The sequence below is a fragment of the Abramis brama genome (genome assembly GCF_963993115.1).
Source record: "Abramis brama genome assembly, chromosome: 6".
Lineage (NCBI taxonomy): Eukaryota > Metazoa > Chordata > Actinopteri > Cypriniformes > Leuciscidae > Abramis > Abramis brama.
The window spans coordinates 38,307,806-38,326,934 of record NC_139968.1 but is presented as its reverse complement, the minus strand read 5'-3'; the positions used below and the strand labels follow the sequence as shown (position 1 = coordinate 38,326,934).

General features: G+C 36.9%; 1 protein-coding gene across 5 annotated transcripts; it reads right to left on the bottom strand.

Moving 5' to 3' along the window:
• Positions 1–218: 218 nt before the first annotated feature.
• On the bottom strand, positions 219–2,448 carry LOC311085389 (uncharacterized protein). 5 transcript variants are annotated; one of them, XR_014606802.1, is made up of 7 exons: positions 2,325–2,448; positions 1,762–1,957; positions 1,581–1,684; positions 1,299–1,496; positions 1,014–1,205; positions 365–887; positions 219–286 (listed from the first exon to the last, which is right to left on the bottom strand). XR_014606802.1 is itself a non-coding variant. In XM_084117901.1 (5 exons), the coding sequence occupies exons 1-4, from the start codon at positions 1,796–1,798 to the stop codon at positions 1,050–1,052; spliced, it is 495 nt and encodes a 164-aa protein (XP_083974027.1). In that variant the 5' UTR covers positions 1,799–2,033; the 3' UTR covers positions 306–887; positions 1,014–1,049. The 5 variants fall into 5 exon arrangements, 1 of the variants encoding a protein (XP_083974027.1); XR_014606804.1 differs by lacking the exon at positions 2,325–2,448 and having other exon boundaries at positions 222–286; positions 365–433; positions 768–887; positions 1,762–2,033; XR_014606803.1 differs by lacking the exon at positions 2,325–2,448 and having other exon boundaries at positions 1,762–2,033.
• Positions 2,449–19,129: the final 16,681 nt, after the last annotated feature.

Genomic DNA, 19,129 nt, shown 5'->3' with positions numbered 1-19,129 from the left:
ATGACAATGACAGTCACACAATTCAGACAATAAATGACGAAATCTTTAACTGTCAAAAGTTTCAAGTTAGGGAAATGGAAGAGAGTGAGATTGACCTAGCCTAATTGTTTAGACAAAAAACAAGATTGATCAACCACACTTATTGAACTCACCATCAAGCCATCTGAAGTGTGTCTCCTGCTGAAAATGCTCCTGGCTGACTATGTTGTTAAATCTCTGGCATTGCAGAGCAGCCGTCTTCTAGAACTACGAAGACAAGGATCCTCTGGAGAATGTCATCGGGCAACTGTAGATATGATACATGATTTAATATGGAGTCATTTAAAGCCATTTCATCAACATTAAAGTGAATATGAACACATGCCTGCAAAACGTCAGTGGCCACTGCACCATCCTGTGAAACCCTTTTAATCTTTGCTAGGAGTGTAGGTACCTCCAAAAAGTAAAACATAGAAAATATTACCAAAGTGCTGTGTCTCCTTTTCATGGGGACACGAAAAACAGGCAGCAGACTGACCCCATTTGTCCCAGAAATAGGAGGCCCCATTTGTCTAAAAACCAAACCCTCCTTGTGTGGCAGTTATCTTTAAACTCTTAAAAAACCTTATTACCTTTTGTTTTACTTACTTGTAAAATGAGACAATCGTACCAGTCACACTGTGACATTTTAAATGATATCAAACATGAATAACACTGGATGATAATTGTTGACATTAAACTAAATTAAAATTGAGTACTTTAACGTTCCTACAAAACCTTTCACCCACCATTGAGTCCATTTCCCTGTTTAGACCTAAAGAGAACAGGTTCTCCCTGGTCAAACATGTAGGGCCATCCTTAATAATAATTTCATTGGCAGGCCTACCCTCATCCAGAACATAGCTGACCTACAAGTAAGACAAAGCAAAAAAGACATGCAAATTTAAAAGTACCATTTAAAAAAAAAAAAAAATCCTTCAATTACTTAAATGACAGAAATGAAATTCTGTCAAATAAGCCATGCATTTATGTACCAGCTGTTCCTGGAGGGGATGATCTCCTCTGGCTGCCTACAATGTTCTGCAGGGCCTGAGGTTGCTGATGGCAGTAAGTGTTGCACAATGCTGCCCACAATGGTGCGAAGGGCCAACGTAAGCTGGATGAGCACAGTGCACCCTTTCATGTAGCCATGGCAGTGATACCTGCACTTTTCTCACAACTCCAACCTGATAATATTTATGACAAACTGTAAACAGACCATTTACTGGACACTTTCTTACCCCTCAAACCCAGAGAACTTCATCACATGGCAACATCACCTTTTCTTTTGCCAACTCATCCATCAGATGGTCCTCAGTAACACTGCTCAGCTGTGCTTCAGTTGAAGAGGGGCATGTTCTCACTTTTTTGAACTCTGTGTTGAGAACAGTGCCACTTCGACGCGTTTCACTCTTAATCCAGGGATTCATAGCTGTGTTCATAGCTTGGACTGACAGTGAAAGGGTTGTTTGCACTGCCTACAAAATGTGATGCATTATTTGTCATCCAAATTGTGTTTGCAATGTAGAATCTGATGAAATTTAGTAATCACCATAACTCACTTTGGAAAAAATGCGACTTATCGTCACAAGATGAACAGAATTCCAAAAACTCTCAATGTCATTTTCACCGTTGAAGTCATCAGGGGGTGTTTTGAGGTCACTGACTGTAATGAATCACACCATTAGGGAAAAGCAACACTTCTGCACTGTAAACACACAAAAGAATCACAATGTCACTTACCTGCCAGCTTGAAAACCCCTTTCCTGTGTAAATCCATGACTACCACAGATAGGTTAAATCCACAGTTGATACAGGAGTAAGTGTAGTCTGTGTCGCACAAAGCCTCAAAGTGACACTCAAAGACACTCCTGGATGGAAACTTCTCTCCTCTTAACCCCTCCAATGAATCCACAACTCTTGACACAGACACATGCTCCTGTGTGAAGCAAACACATATAAGTCTGAGATTAAACAGAGACACATGTTCTTGTTGCTTAAGGATAGAAACTTAAAAAAAAAAGTAAAAAAAAAAAATATATATATATATATATATATATATATATATATATATATATATATATGTAATGTTCCATATAGCCCATAGTCAAGTAATCTTAAGGAGAAAAGATTAATACTCCCGTTAACATTTTCTCTGAGAAACACACAAAGTTCAAGGGTGAGAAAAATCTGGTTATCAAAGTTGTCATATTGACAAGTCAAATCATATTGATGTTAACCCATCACAATACTAGCCATCACGGATCACAATAGCTCTTTACATTAGTTATACTTCTCTGACTTACTTTCTATCAAGCCCATCATGCTGACAATCCTAGCTTTTTTGGTAACTAGTACAGCCTCTGCAAGTGCAGGATGTCCAATGCATAACTGGCACACTGTCTCAAGAGGAAAGAATTACTTTGGGTAATCAATTTTCATTCTCTGTGTTTTATATATTATAATATTCTCTGGAATTTTTTTCGCTTTGAAAATGTACTGCACACTTCTCTTCATACCAGTGGTATTCTAAGACTGAAAATACTGTTGAGGCCTGGTCTAGAGACAAAAGGGCCCTGCTGGCATGCAACCTCACTTCCTCTCAAAAAATACTAAGAACTCACACAAGAACATGGTTTAATGTGAATGTTTATCATTGCCATGTCACCTGGTCAAACGAACAAAGGAAGGTGTTTGGGCTCTCTCTGGCTTCTTTTTTGCTGGACAGGAGTCGGATAGGTGGTTTCTCTCTCTCTCTCTCTCTCTCTCTGTGCGCATGTGCTGAGTGAGTGGGCGGAGTTGGCGTCTGAGTGAGTGTGTTTCCAATGGAGTGTGTGAGTTCTCTCTAACTTTTCTATCAGTTGTTGCTGTTTAAGGATTTTTTTTTTTTTTTTGGTTTGTAGTATAAAGAAAGGTTTTTATTGAGAACAGTATTTTTGTGGTACGTGGCCGCCTGCTTTTGCTGGCCAGTGTTACAATATATTCGGTTCCTGAAATATTTGGTTCCAATGGGTGGAGCTACCATGAATATTCACGAGACCATATCGTGGGCGGGGCGACCAACAGGCGAGTGGAACAGAAATTATTAGCGTGAGCGCCTCAGATCGCATTTTGTTTTATGGATTATTTATTTCAAACAGGTAATAAAGTTGAACGAAGTTAAGCGTAAACTATATATTTTATAAGTAATTCATCATTTATGTAGCATGTGTTTCTCAGTACTGTGTTTAGCTGAACTAGTAGCTACAGACCTGATCCTGTAGGAAGCGTTGGAAGACCTACAATAAAGGCATATTTCTCCAAATTTCTTCCAGATTAGTTGCACCCATAATTTATTTATCAAGTTGTGCTTCATAACAGTGCAGCTGTCAGACAAACGCAGTAATTATTATTAGTATACTGATGATAATATGAACAACAATAATAATAAAATCAATTTAGCCTATTGACGTGTGTAAAAAAAAATTGTAGAATGTTGCAGGTAACCCAAGAAATTTGAAATTAATTCCTAACCAATCACAGTTAGGCATCAATTTGAAAATAATTCCTAACCAATCACAGTTAGGCATCAAAGACCTCGCGTTTCCTCTCCAGCTGTTGTACTGCGCGGGCTGGGCACTGCACAGTGCACACATTTCAACATCCTGACACACCTGCTGTGGACGATGAGTGAACAGAGGTAAGGAAAATATAAATAGATATTGGTGTACTGTTTATTAGTGTTTTTTTTTTTTTTTCTCGTTTTTTTTTCTGTGAGGCAGCAATTGATTTTTGTGAACTGGCGCGATTTTCCACCTAGCCTACTATTTAACTACCAGAGTACCTTTAATAATGTAGTTAAAAGTGACTTAAATATAATAACTATATATATATATATATATATATATATATATATATATATATATATATATATAGTACAAGTAGGCCTAGTGATAGGAATGTCGCCTCCGCGCACATTTTTCTGACTGAACTGCACGTCCGGTTGTCCGGTTATAGGCCGCTGTTGTTGGGGGAGTCGGGGAAACGTGACTACGTGAAATAAATGCATTCATTTATATCAATTTTACGGAGCCCTCCACATGACACGCATAATAGTGGCCATACGTGTCCTTTGCCGTGGATTCTAGATCACTTTATTGTGTAAAATGTGCTAGTGGGTCAATTTAAAGGGTCAAAAGATTTTCGACATGCCAATTTTAAAATACAAAAAATAATAATATCTATTGCAATTGTTCTAACATTAAGACTGTTGTGTACACATAAATACTGAGTGTTTATTCATATAGATGAATTGGTCGTAGCCTTAAAAAATGTCATGTGGTGCGAACGTGATTTATCTTATTTTATTTCCTTAACATGCTTAAAATTTATATATATATATATATTAAGTTTTGGTAACACTTTACAATACGGGTGCACTAATAGGCATTAATTCATTCTTAACTAATGCACAGATAATCATGATTTAATGTATGACACAATTATTACTGCATCAGCAACTAATATGGAGTCTAAATGATTAATAGATGAATTAATATATGAATAGTAATTAATTAAATCTGTCATAATGTATTAATTCCATAATAATATATTTTATTAACTAATAGTGTCAATTAATGTGTTCATTACCACAATGGGTCAAAGCTAATGATTTGCAAAGGTATCATTATGTGTCCATTAACTAATTGTTAAGTAATATGGCATAGTAAAATCCATAGTGTGGATGTCAAAACCAAAATGACATATTACAATTAGTTAATCATTTGTCTTAAGCTGTAAATTTACTCTCTGATTCTTGTAGCCCCTTGGCAAATTCAGGAGCTCATCTCAGAAAAGCAGACCAGACCACCTTCTCAGGGAGGACCATCTCTCCAAACAAAACAAAGTCGAAGATCAGGTTCACCTGTTGATCAGCAATCTACGCAAAGTCAACCAACACATGAGAAACATTCCCCGTACCCAATCCCAGAAGCAAGTAAGTATATAGTAGTAGTTGTGTGTGTGTGTGTGTGTGTGTGTGTGTGTGTGTGTGTGTGTGTGTGTGTGTGTGTGTGTGCGTGTGTGTGTAGGTGTGTGTGTGTGTGTGTGTGTGTGTGTGTGTGTGTGCGTGTGTGTGTGTGTGTGTGTGTAGAAATGTCAAATCATTTGAATGGGTTAGTGTTAAAAACGTAAGGGCCCATGTCATCCTCAGTTATAATATAAGGGAAAAATATGATTTGTGGGTTCATTATTAATCTTAATGTAAAACAAAACAATACAGTACAATGACAAACTTGCTTAAATAGGTGCTTTTACATTTCGTTTTCAAACCTAAATCTTCCGTCATCATCTCGTCAGTCAGCTCCTCACTAACGCTGCATTGTTGAGCAGACAATTTCAGGTTTTAAACGGGTCATATAATGTCATTTTTGTACAAGCTAATATGATTCTTTAGGGTCTAAATTAAAAGTTTGTAATATACTTTAATAAAAAATTCTCATTAGTATTGTAAGAAAACACAAATTTTACCTGGTCAAAAATAGCTCTGCTTTCAGCATGCCGTTTAAGTGCATGTGTCTTTAAATGATAATGAGCTTTGCTCACCCCGCCCCTCTGTTTTGTGCGTACACCGTTTGTAACACAATAACCATAACGCGTTGTTTATTATAAACATGGGATTATGAATTATATTGAGAACGTCATACATAGAAAACATGCCGTAATGTCCCCGAGTGTAAAAATAGCCGCATTCATCATGAAGCGTGCTAGCGATTTGCAAAGATTAATATAAAGATTAATATAAAGGTCAATAAAACGTTACACTCACTTCAGTTCTTCTGGAGGTTCAGCAGGAACACGAATAGTTGGTACTGATCCTTTTTTCAGGAGCAGCTTCTTAGCAAATAACCAGCTTTATACTGAACTCTGGTGAAATGCAAAGCAGTCTGGTGAAATGATTCGCGCAAACATGAAAGCATTGACATTGATCGTGGGGAATATTCCCTTCAAAAACAAACTCAGCCACTGCGTCTTCAGCGGTTTCGGATTTATGAACATCAAAATAATGCTGTGTTCCTTATTGCACCCAAGAACAGAACACCACAATTGCTTAGACGCCATTCTACTCAGTGCTCCAGCTATCAACAATGAACGGCGCCGGTCGGCGCGGGCTATGATTGACAGCTCGCTCACGAGGGCGGGTCTGTGTTGAAACGCTACTGTCAATCAACCATCGTGGGAGAGGCGTTGATTTTGTGATGTCACAAAATCGAACAGAGTTGGGAGGACACATATAAGAATAAAAAAAAAAAAAAAAAAAAACACTGGATGTAATTTGATCATTTTATGATGGATGTGTACAGGCACTGCCAACACACATTTCAGTACAATCAACTTGTAAAAGTGCATGTACCATTATATGACCGTGTAGCGTCTGTTCTCTAACTTTTTCAACCTTTTAGGACCCACACTAAAACGTTGTGTTTTTGCTCACCCCTCGAAAGTGTCAATTTTAACATGTTATAAAACCAGTGTGACATCAAGATATGACAAACCTACTAAACTATAACAACCGCTTCATAATGTGTTGTATATAATTAATTATTTGGACATTTAAATCCTCTTTCTTTTGTATCCACAGGTTGATGACAAATGAGGTAATGGCCAGTTTCAATATGAAGTGTGGGAAGGGGAAGCTTGCCTTCACCAAGCTCCATCTTTACAATGTTGTCACCGGTAAAAAAAAACAGTAACCTCATAGTACCTTTCCGTTTGATATCTTTAATTTTTCAGAACTCTAACGTAGGGGTGGGCAATCTGACAATTTTATATCGTGATCGATCTTGAAGACGTCCACGTTCTACTTTTCAAGCGAGTCTTAGAGATCGCAAACTTTTATGTCCTCATAACAGCAGGACTTTTATTTTGACGATAATGTGTCCCCAGTGAAGCTGACTTTTATTTTTTACGGGCGACCCTGAGCACACAGCGCTCCTATAGGCTATGTGCACAAGCGTTGCGACGAACTTCCGCTATTGTCAGTTGTCGGCATATCAGTTTCCGGTTTACGGCCGCTTCATCGGCATCCGCTGTAAACAAACAAGATGAGTGCTGCTGTTGTACGAAATAAAGAGATACTACTATGTGCGTGACACATCTAAGTTTCTAAGAACTGTAGGTGGATCTTACGGCCGTTTCCCACATACTCTGTGTGCAGTGTGTGTGTGTGTGTGCGGTGCAGGAGCAGCACGCGCTATAGTGCTTCATATATGATGCGTTTGCAGTGAATAACTGATTCACGGCTGTACCACAAACACTTACTATTTTTATTTAAAATCCAGAAGTTACGCTGCAACTTTTATTTAATAAAATGTTTTTTCAGCATTGCGATTCTCTTTGTACACATATAACCTACACTCTTTAATGGACGCATGCACGTTTAAACACAATTTAAACAACGTAGGGCTATTATTCCATGCATTACTTAAGTTGCTCAAGCAAGTGGTCAAATATTTAACTGTAAATTGACAAAAACAGCCGACTCTCATGCCTTTTCTTTTCCATTTAAATTTTAATAAAATAAATCTTGCATGTCACAAAGAACTTGTTTTTCCACCTCCACGAATGAGAGTACAATTTATTTAATTAAATGCATTTATGGTGAAATTACTACATTTTCATGTCAATCTTTGTTAATTTTGACCACGAAACATGCGCTGTCAATTTAATTCAGCCTTTGCAGCACAGCAGAAATAGACTCGGTGCGGAAACGATCTAGATAAATTGTAATTTGTCAATAAATTGTAGTACAAGGCGACATAATGATCAACACTCTCATTCGTGGAGGTGGAAAAACAAGTTCTTTGTGACATGCAAGATTTATTTTATTAAAATTTAAATGGAAAAGAAAAGAAAAGGCATGAGAGTCGGCTGTTTTTGTCAATTTACAGTTAAATATTTGACCACTTGCTTGAGCAACTTAAGTAATGCATGGAATAATAGCCCTACGTTGTTTAAATTGTGTTTAAACGTGCATGCGTCCATTAAAGAGTGTAGGTTATATGTGTACAAAGAGAATCGCAATGCTGAAAAAACATTTTATTAAATAAAAGTTGCAGCGTAACTTCTGGATTTTAAATAAAAATAGTAAGTGTTTGTGGTACAGCCGTGAATCAGTTATTCATGGCAAACGCATCATATATGAAGCACTATAGCGCGTGCTGCTCCTGCACCGCACACACACACACACACACTGCACACGGAGTATGTGGGAAACGGCCGTAAGATCCACCTACAGTTCTTAGAAACTTAGATGTGTCACGCACATAGTAGTATCTCTTTATTTCGTACAACAGCAGCACTCATCTTGTTTGTTTACAGCGGATGCCGATGAAGCGGCCGTAAACCGGAAACTGATATGCCGACAACTGACAATAGCGGAAGTTCGTCGCGACGCTTGTGCACATAGCCTATTCTTCGTCTTCATTAGTTTATGGTCTCTGTTTAACAGTTTTGTCTAATACGTTACTGGATAGAACCTGTTGTTGGATAGAACACAAAGTAAACTGTTTACGAAAAAGTATTATAGTGTTTGCTTTTATATTATTTGTAACCGAAAGGCAAAGACTCTTAATACTTTCTCATTTACCATGAGCATTCAGCAAATATACGCATTTATATCATTTAAACAAATCTTTGAATATTTAAAAAACATTTAATTTCACAATCCTTGCAGATTTAGTCGAATCCAGCTGTCAGATATTCTGAAGTGTGCATAGACAGTCAGTCCGCGTGAATTAGTTCAGCTTTACTGGGGACACATGATCGACAAACTTTACACCCTTGATTTCAAACTATGCTGGGGCTATATTCAGTTGCCCTCTGGCATATTCATGTCATTTACACTGTGCTAAATGTAAAATGAAAGTCACCATGTCTTTATTTGAAAAAATATGATTCCTAGTGCGCACAAACTTACTTGAGTGCCCAGTTAAAGGACAAGTTCGATATTTTACACTTAAAGCCCTGTTTTCAGATCGTTTCTGATGAAATAGAACAGTTATGATTGAAATTTGGACACATGCTGCTGGCCCGAGAATTTTTGGTTTCTGTGGTAGCACCCCCCACCTCCACAATGGCTGCATAGGTGCACTGGAACAATCCTTCCTAAAACGCATTAAACTTTCGTTTACAAAGACGTGAAACTCACCGAGTGGTCAGGGGTGTTCACTGATATGCTCACACAAAAATCGCTTCAAAAGATGCTTTCCAACAGGTTTTATCGTAGTTTTTGTCCAACTCCATTGACTTGTATTGGATGTGCTGTGAGGTACAGTGTTACTCCGCTGGGCTGGAGTGTCTATTAGTCAAGCTCTCAACGGAAGAATGTACGGGTGTGAGGCGTTTAGAAAAATAGGTCCACAGTTTTACAACGAATGGTAAAACACCTGTTGGAAAGCATCTTTTGCAGCGATTTTTGTGTGAGCATATCAGCATATCATATTTAGCTTAAGACACTCTGCAAAAACACTTAGGCTTTGCACCTGTGCATTCACATTTTTCTGCTTAGAATGTCTGATCGCAGGGATTAAAGTTCTCCGTCGCTACGACGGATTTCCGTTAATTGCAGCAAGTCTATGACGGATTTCCGTCAATTGCAGGGTTCCAGTCTGTCCTTAATGTCTTAAATTCACTTTTCATAATTTTAAGGCCGTAAATAGGCTTTCATTTCTCAAATAGTGTAATAAATGTCTTAATTTTAGTTTGAATAGGTCTTAAATTAAGGAAAGACGACGTATTCACCCTGCTGAGGGGGATGTGATCAAAGTCTGGAGTGGAGTAAAAGCACGTTCCTCTCTCCACTCTAACCATTCTGTAATCACTGCGCTGAAAGTCCACTCCGGGTTTTCATAACCGCTCACGGAAAGTGCATGTCAGGCTACAGCGCGCTGAGGTAGAACTATATTTCAGTTACCATGGACACACTTACTGTATAAAAAATATATCGATATATTTTTTAAATGTGATATGGAATTAGACCAAATTTGCCCTGTGATATGCTCCTTTTCCACTCTGCTTGCGTGTTTAGAGCGTTATGTTATGAGAGGCGAATCATGACTACTTCAGAAAACCCAGCACAATAGGAACTACCAGGGAGTGACATAAGTGTACGCTGAAATAAAGTTTTTCTTCTCAGAAAAACGGACTTTATTGTCCTGTCAGCCGTTATCCTGTTCTCGTAGCGTACACTCTTCAATTGCACGTGCAAATGCGGCGGCGCGCGCTGTATCGCCTCACTGTATATAAAGTGCAAAATAATCTACGAGCATGCAACGCCGTTACGTTGTAAATTACACGAAATAAAAGTAATGCAGGGTTGATTTTCATTCTATTCACCAGGAGCAGTTTCCATGTTTCATTAACAGTTCTTGTTAGTATTGTGTATTCACCATGGTAACTGTCGTTTCCATATTAACCCCAAAATGCCACTATTTTTCTTTGTTTTATTTTTTATATTTTTAAATGACTGTAGTGGCTCATACCAACATTGTATTTACAAAAACTAGTTTGGGACTGCTATTATAGCTTTAGCATAGGCCTAATGTTTATTTATTAGTCTCTTTACTATTAGTCATATTCTTACAATTTATGTTAGTAAGGGTAAAAGTGCTTGTGTGTGTTAACAAATTTTGTGTAAACGTGTTATAATTTGCCTATATATACGTGTATATGTATGTATGTATTTATAGGCAAATATAGCCTAGGTGTAAAAAATAAATGGAGATGGGCTTGGCTTAGCGAAATGGGGGGAGAATGGCAAGCCTTTTAGTTAACCCTCTATTGCACGCATTATTAATTAGACATTGTAAAAAATGTTTTGCATGTTTTTATTACTTAACATGAGCTAAATAACAGATATATATAAAAAAAATCTAAAAAAAAGTTTAAAGGGGGGTCGTTGGTAAATTGTTGCCATATGGCAACAATATGCAATCGTGGAAAGTACCATAAAATCAAAAAAAAATTAAAAAAACTAATTTTATTTAAAACAAGACTCAACAAATCCATCTCATACTTAGTGAAATGTTTAAACAAACATTTATACAGTAAAAACATTATATAATTTCAACAGTTATCTGAAATGTCTGGTAATAATAACCAGGAACCTGGAACCTGTCTCACTGAAATACACTATTCATTCGTTTCATTTCATTTAGTCATTTTTTTTGCTGTTTCATTTCATTTAATTCTCTTCATGACTTGTGAAAGTCAGTGAAGCAGAGGAAAACTAAACACTTGGAGCACTTGCTTCTTACAATGCCCTTGCATCCTGGCATTTTGCATCTGCCCTTCTCAGATGCATGCAAGGGCCAGTGGTCTGTGCGGTCTCTGCGGACAGGATCTGGCGGGACAAAGCTTTGGGGCCCTCTTTTATTTTTCCCCACCACAACAGCTTGTGAAGGTCTAATGTTTTTACCTTTAAAATATAAGCAAAAGTTGTAAACATAGTCTCAGAGTAGTTTCATGCTATGTAAGTCAATGGGACTCCATTAGGTTGAATGCACCAGGACGTTTCCATATTTGCATATAGTTGCCATATGGCAACAAATGTATTTTAGCATATTACAAAAAACGTATAAAATCAAAACTGAATTTAATGTTAAAAAATTAAAGTTTACTTACCCCAGATACTGATTAAATTTTTTTATTTGATGAAAATTTTCCAAAATTCTGAATAAAAGGCTATCTTCAGGAGCCCCAGACAGTGATGTTTGCATGTCAATGTCCATGAGCAAAAAGGACTGGCAAACAGGATATCCTGGTCATGTGACCTCATAAATTGTATTTTCTTAAAAGTTAAAGCCCCCTTTTCACAACTAACTGTAAAAACATAGATTTTATATCACAGCTTTTAAAAAAAATTAAGATAAAGTAATTGTTGCCATATGGCAACGCTATGCAATAGAGGGTTAAAAGATAAAAATGTCAATATAATAAAAAAATCAAACATCCAGGTACGTGTCCTTGCACAGTATGTCACAGGAGACTTCAATATGGCAATAATGGCAAAAAAGTGCTAGGTCGCCATCAATCAGAAGCTAGTCACAATGTTGCCATTCGTGCTCTACATATGCTCCCTGCCTGGTTTTCATAAATTAAAATAGCTTTTAAAATACGCCTACTGGCAATATTAAAGCGGTTTAAAACGTCTTCCCTTAAAACGCTATTGGTCTCGATTATTTAAAAAGTTAAAGGAATATGACTTGGCCTAAAAAAAAATTTCAGTCATAAGAATTTTTTTCACTTTAATCCCTGTGATCGCTATTTGTGAACAGCATCAAAAGTTAAAATCTCTTTTTTTTGATGAGTTACAGCATGTACATGCAAGAATGTTACATGTGTATGGCCCTTAAAGCTAGGGTAGAATTTTTTTCCAGAAACTGGTTGAAAGTGTGTTCCTATCTTGGTAGATATATATATATATAGGATGTCCTACCTGTTTGTCAATATATACATTTGCATACCTCTACACAACTTGTTTGCAAAAACAAACATGTCATCATCAGCGTGTTCATTGTGCAGAGAAAGTGAGAATAGATGCCAAACATTAGCAGTTCCTCTTGAACCAACAAGTGAAAAAGGTTTTATAAAAAAATAAATAAAAAAAGACATATTATTGCAAAATGTTTAAAAAAAAACTAAAAAACTTTTTTTCATTATTCACATTCCTTATTATTGTTATGTCTCACCAGTGAATAAGACATGAGGTAATCTAAAAACTCTGTCTCTCCTCCTGGCTCTTTGCAGAAGAGGCATGGCTTTGGAGACACTCTGAAGGGAGGGTGGGATCGTATGCTTTCAAAGCTAGCTTGCTATTGCTAGCCTCTGTGAAATTTCCTACCCTAGCATTAAAGGATTAGTTCACTTTAAAAAAAACTTTTGCTGATAATTTACTCACCCCCATGTCATCCAAGATGTCCATGTCTTTCTTTCTTCAGTAGAAAAGAAATTAAGGTTTTTGATGAAAACATTCCAGGATTTTCCCCCATATAATGGATTCTAATGGGCCCCAAACGGTTCAAGGTCCAAATGACCGTTTCAGTGCAGCTTCAAAGGGCTTTAAACGATATCAGACGATGAATAAGGGTCTTATCTAGCGAAATGATCGGTCATTTAAAAAATAAATAAAAAAGTTTAAATTTTATAAGCACAAATGCTCGCCTTGCTCTGTTCTGTGATGCGCGTTCGTGACGTCATGTAATACGCAATTACGTTGAAAAGGTCACCCTTGAAAAATTTCTGTCCTGAAGAAAATTTTCTTTTAGTCTTTTTAATATTAAAACACCCATGATATGCACACGAAATGGACATTTTAAACAATAAACTGACACAAATACATTTGAATATGTGTATATGGTCCTCCTTCCGCACATTTGTAAACACGTCAAACGTGACCTTTTCAACGTAATTGCGTATTACGTGACGTCACAAACGCGCATCACAGAACAGAGCAAGGCGAGCATTTGTGCTTATAAAACTTAAACTTTTTTCTTATTTTTTTTCTTATTTTTTTCTCCCTCTCAAACGTACACACACATACAGTACAGACACACACTCGCACAGAAACATGTTGTCAGCGCTGCTTTGACGATTTTATCAGTAAAATAGTTTAACAATTTAGGCCTACATGAAATTACTAGCGAGGGAATAACGGTGCTGTTCTTGAAGCCGATAAACTTACAGTAGAGACGCTGCTGCCGAACACTGTTGACAGACACACAGACTCAGGTAATTCACACACGCTTAATCTCTCTCTCTCTCTCTCTCTCTCTAATAACTGCATTAATAACTGCATTATTCTGCTTTCACTGGCTCTAGCCTCCGTTACTAGCTCTAAAATGACTGATCAGAATTATGAATCAGCAACAGAGGCTTGGGATTAGACGCGTCAGAAATTAGTCCTACACACAAGAGTGTTTTAAGGACAGCACGTGCAACACAGCAGAACCCTGACAACATTCACATTAAACTAAAGGATTTATATGTTCACTCATTTGGTACGATACTCCACACATCCCTCTGCCAACGGGTGTGTTTACAGTCTGACTTACTAGTTGCTGAACTGATGCTTGAGGTCTGTCCAAATACACACACTTGCTGTCTTGGCCAATTGACAGTGGGTGTACAGCAAAGCGCAGTACACTTAACACACTAAATCCACACTCTCTAAGGCCCTGTCACAAATAGCACACTACATGTGTTCTTGTGGACTTACAGTGGTCACCTGGTGCGCATGTCCATTAAGTCCACAAGACCATAGAGTGTCCCATTTGTCAGTTTAGTTTTCAGAAGGGTGCCCGCGAGCCGATATACACCCTCGATGCACACGTTTGTCGAGCCGCACAGAAGTGAGCTCCACAGCAGACTTCTACCCAACAGTCAAAGCGGCGTTACGTCATGAAAGTGTGGAATCGGAGGAAGACCGTGAGTGTTTAGGGTGTCATTTGGGACAGGGCCTAATTCTGCTTCATGGTCTTTGAGGCTATACGTAGCCTTTCAAAGTAGTATCTCCATTTGATAGCGTGTACAAACACAGGGAGTCGACACATGCGCTCTAGAAAGTTTCATCTTTGCCCAGTGTCTGTGCTATTTTTCTCCAGAAGTTACTTATGACCGATAAAAATGTCTTTGTATTCTTTTAAACTAAAGTTGCATCTCTCACCTGTCATGCCCCTATTTCACATCATATCAAGGAAAACTTTCCAGTGCAAATTAAATAAATTATTGTTGCATATAATTTGAAAGGGGGTGAAGTAATGCATTACAAATACTCACGTTACTGTAGTTCAGTAGATTATATAAAATCATTTTTAATGTGCACTTTTACTTGAGTACATTTTAAGTGATGTATCTGTACTTTTACTGCGCTAATTTCCTGCCATTTGTGGTCGTAACATGCTTGTTTTAATTAAATTTTTATCCATCAACGTGATGGATTTAATTTTTTTATTTAAAAATACATACTCTGTATTATTACAATTTTGTTTTCCGGACAAAGTCAGCTTGTTAAAAAACAACAATCCTATTTTATCATTGCTTTTCTTTCTCTCAGAAGTCCATGTTCATTGCTGTGGTCCTACTGAAGCTGTGATCCGATTGGTCGTCTCTGCTCTGGTGGGCATGGCTACTGTCGCTGTTCTGCTTTATGACATCAGATTCAGAAGATCAAGAAACTGATATAAGTATTGTGACATATTTTATAAAAATATATTTGTGATTTTATATGGAAAAATAAATCACTGTTTGATGAAATAAATATATTGAGTCACAAGTATACAATGCACTTTTTATATGATATTCAAATATCATATGCTTTAAATTTTACTTTGTTTAATCGTATTATTCTTATTATATACTCTTGTTTATGGTTTATATATTTTATATAAGTTGTATTTAGATGTCTGATCTGAGTAGTGTCAGAGTAAATATTGTGGTGTAATCTGTGGTGTGTGATGACCTCTAGCGGTGAGTTTGAGGAACTGTAGATTCATCATTAAACACTGATGCTGTTTAACCATCATGTATAGACCCCAATAAGAGTCTATTAAAGTGACAGAGAAATAATAAAATATGTCAAACATCTCAGATCAAACTAGAGACCAACAGTGATATATCATGAACACATTATTTAGATTTTTAGAATAGCTGATCAGAGAGGTAAAATTACTTTAAAAATTAATTCAGAAATATAAAATGATTAGATAATATTGTATTATTGTAAATATAAATAAACAGAAAACAAAATCAAAACTCTGATACCTGAAATTTGCAGATAATTTCAGCACTAAAAGTTTTACAAGTTCTCAGATCATCCAGAAAAGTTGAAGTTGACACAACGTGAATATTTAATGTGTGTTTCTAGATTCAGTTCCAGAAGTGACTGTTAAAGTCTCTCATATGTACCATCTTAAATCACACACTGTGTCAAATATGAAACAGTAATAATGTGAAGAAAAGCTTCAGGGTTTGAACGTTTCTAAGAATTTAAGACATAAATATTATATTATACTTTTTACATTATAATCACAGAATCTATATAAAGCTCTATACAAAAATTATTTATAAATATTAAATATTTGATGTTTTGCACGTCATGTGACCATCAACTGACATCAGAGAACCGTGATCATGTGATTGTGTCGTTTAATTATTCAAAAATTAACTTAGCAAAACCTTTAAGTATGTGTGTTCAGTGTGAGTGTTGAATGTGTTTACTGAAATATAATAATAATAAACTCAGTTAGTTGCCAAGGCAAACATTTTTTTAGGTTATGTTGAAGTACTAAAACTGTATGCATGTATAAATAAAACGAATAAAACTAGGCATATATTTTAAAGTATATATAAAAATGACAAAATCAAAATTAATTAAAGCTGCAAGCAGCATTTATCGGGGTTCAAGCATTTAAGGCCTTTAAGCACATAAGCATTTAAGACATTAAGATTTATTTAGAAAGCTTTTAACCACTGAAATAATAGATTGAAAAGTCCATTTACAGCCAATACAGGCAATTTACCATAGGAAATATGTGGTTTTAAAGCTTTTTAACAGTTATAGTGCCACCTTTGGTCCGATGTCCATAAAATTTGGCATGCTTGTTAATGAGGTTATGTGACATATGCTCACCAATTTTTGTGAAGTTTTGAGTTTTCATTTAGGATTTATAGGCTTTTTAGTGTATTTTGCCACGCCCATTTTATAAATGACCCTATTACAGCCATCCAAATGCAAAAGTTCAACTTTTTTTTGATAATTATTGATCTAGAGAGTCCAGAGAATTGTCCTAGACTGGTTTGGTTCCGATTGGGCAAAAAACCTAGGACTAGTTCGCAAAAGTAGGTTTTTAACATGTTTGCGAATATTAAATGAACGGTTTGATTGACAGCAATGGTTCTTGAGGCAAAGTTGTTCAGTATGAGGAGATCTATCAACTGATATGCATATTGTGTGGATGTATACAACACCACGTGATTACAGAGCCGAAAAAACTTGTTAGCGCCAACTAGTGGCCGATTTCTTTCAAAATTCTTACAGACCTCTTGGGCCATGAGTCGAACATGCCCATCGAGTTTCGTTCCGATCAGCCTCCGTTAACCTTGTCTAATAGGTGCTCAAACTTCATTGGCCGATGGCGGCCATGTTTTTTGAGATACGTCAATGTCCTCATAGGCATACATGGCACCTTGGACCAAGACACTGCATACCAATTTTCAAGTCAATCGGACAAACGGTCAGGTGGTTATAGCCCTTTTCATGTTTTTTTCAAGTTATAGCGCCACCTACTGTTAAATCGTCGCGATTTTTTTACTGTGACCTCAAATTGAACTATTACACATGTGTACCGAGTTTGGTGAAGATACCTCATTTATTTCTCGAGTTATAGCCGTTTTAGTAAAATAGGCTCCTCCCACAACGTACGTTTTGGCACCCCCTAGCGACCGTGAATCGAAATTTCAACTTTTTTTCGATAATTATTGATATTCAGACTCCAGAGAACATTTCTGCACTGGTTTGGTTCCAATCGGACGAAAAACCTAGGACTAGTTCGCAAAAGTAGGTTTTTGAGAAAATTCAAAATGGCGGAAAATTTTCCCAGGCGGAAATGAAATCGGAGATATACGTTTTGACCGTCTTGAGCCAAGGATTACAGTGATATAAGACACTTGATTCTATGGCAAATCGTCTAGGAGTTATGGCTGATTTCATACTTTTGCTTGCTATAGCGCCACCTATTGACCAATCGGGGTCATACTTTGATAGGTTCTCCCCAAATTGAGGACTACCATTTGGCTGAGTTTCAAGTCTCCAGCATTTACGGTTTGGGCTGCACGATGCGTTTTAGGGGAAAATAATAATAATTAAAGCTGCAAGCAGCATTTATCGGGGTTCAAGCTATTAAGGCCTTTAAGGGTTTTTAAGCACAAAAGCATCAAAAGTTATCAAGTTTTATTTAGCAAGCATTTAACCACTGACATAATAGATGGAAAACACCATTTACAGCCAATATAGGCAATGTACCATAGGAAATATATGGTTTTAAAGCTTTTTAACAGTTATAGCGCCAACTATGGTCCGATCTCCATGAAATTTTGCATGCTTGTTAATGATGTTATGTCACATAAGTTCACCAATTTTTGTGAAGTTCTGGGTTTTTATTTAGGATTTAAAATTTCATGCTTGAACCCCTAATAAGAATGAAGGCTTTTTGCCAGTTATAGCGCCACCTATGGTCCGATCTCCATGAAACTCTGCATGCTTCCTCACCGTGTTCTGACACATATGCTCATCAATTTTGGTGAAGTTCTGAGTTTTCCTTTGGGATTTATAGGCTTTTGAGTGTATTTTGCCACGCCCCTTTTCTAAATGACCCTGTTACAGCCACCCAAATGCCAAAGTTCAACTTTTTTTTGATAATTATTGATCTAGAGAGTCCAGAGAATTGTCCTAGACTGGTTTGGTTCCGATCGGGCGAAAAACCAGGGACTAGTTCGCAAAAGTAGGTTTTGGACAAAATTCGACAGCAGAAATGTTTCCCTGCCTACATCCAAATCGGTTTCCCTGCCTACATCCAAATAGCCATTTTGTCCGCCTCGAGCCAAGGATTCCAACGATATAAGACACTTGATCCTGGGACAAACGGTCTAAGAGTTATGAGCGATTTTGAACTTTTGGTTGCTGTAGCACCACCTATGGGCCAATCGGGGTCATACTCTGATAGGTTGTCCCCACATTGAGGCCTACCATCTGGCCAGGTTTCATGTCTCTAGGCCTTACGGTTTGTCCTGCACGATGCGTTTTACGAATCCTTACAATTACAATAGGGTTTCAGCATTTCATGCTTGAACCCCTAATAAAAATCAGAGCAATTACAATAGGGTTTCAGCACTTCGTGCTTGAACCCCTAATAAAACTTTAACTCAATTAAAATGAACAGAAAAAAATAAATATAATAAAAAAAAAATGAGAAACAACTATAAGAAAATAAATATAAGAGTATATTAATGATATAAAACAAGAATAGGACAATCTTTTCACTGAAAATAAAAATTGCTTAAATAATGATAATTCATA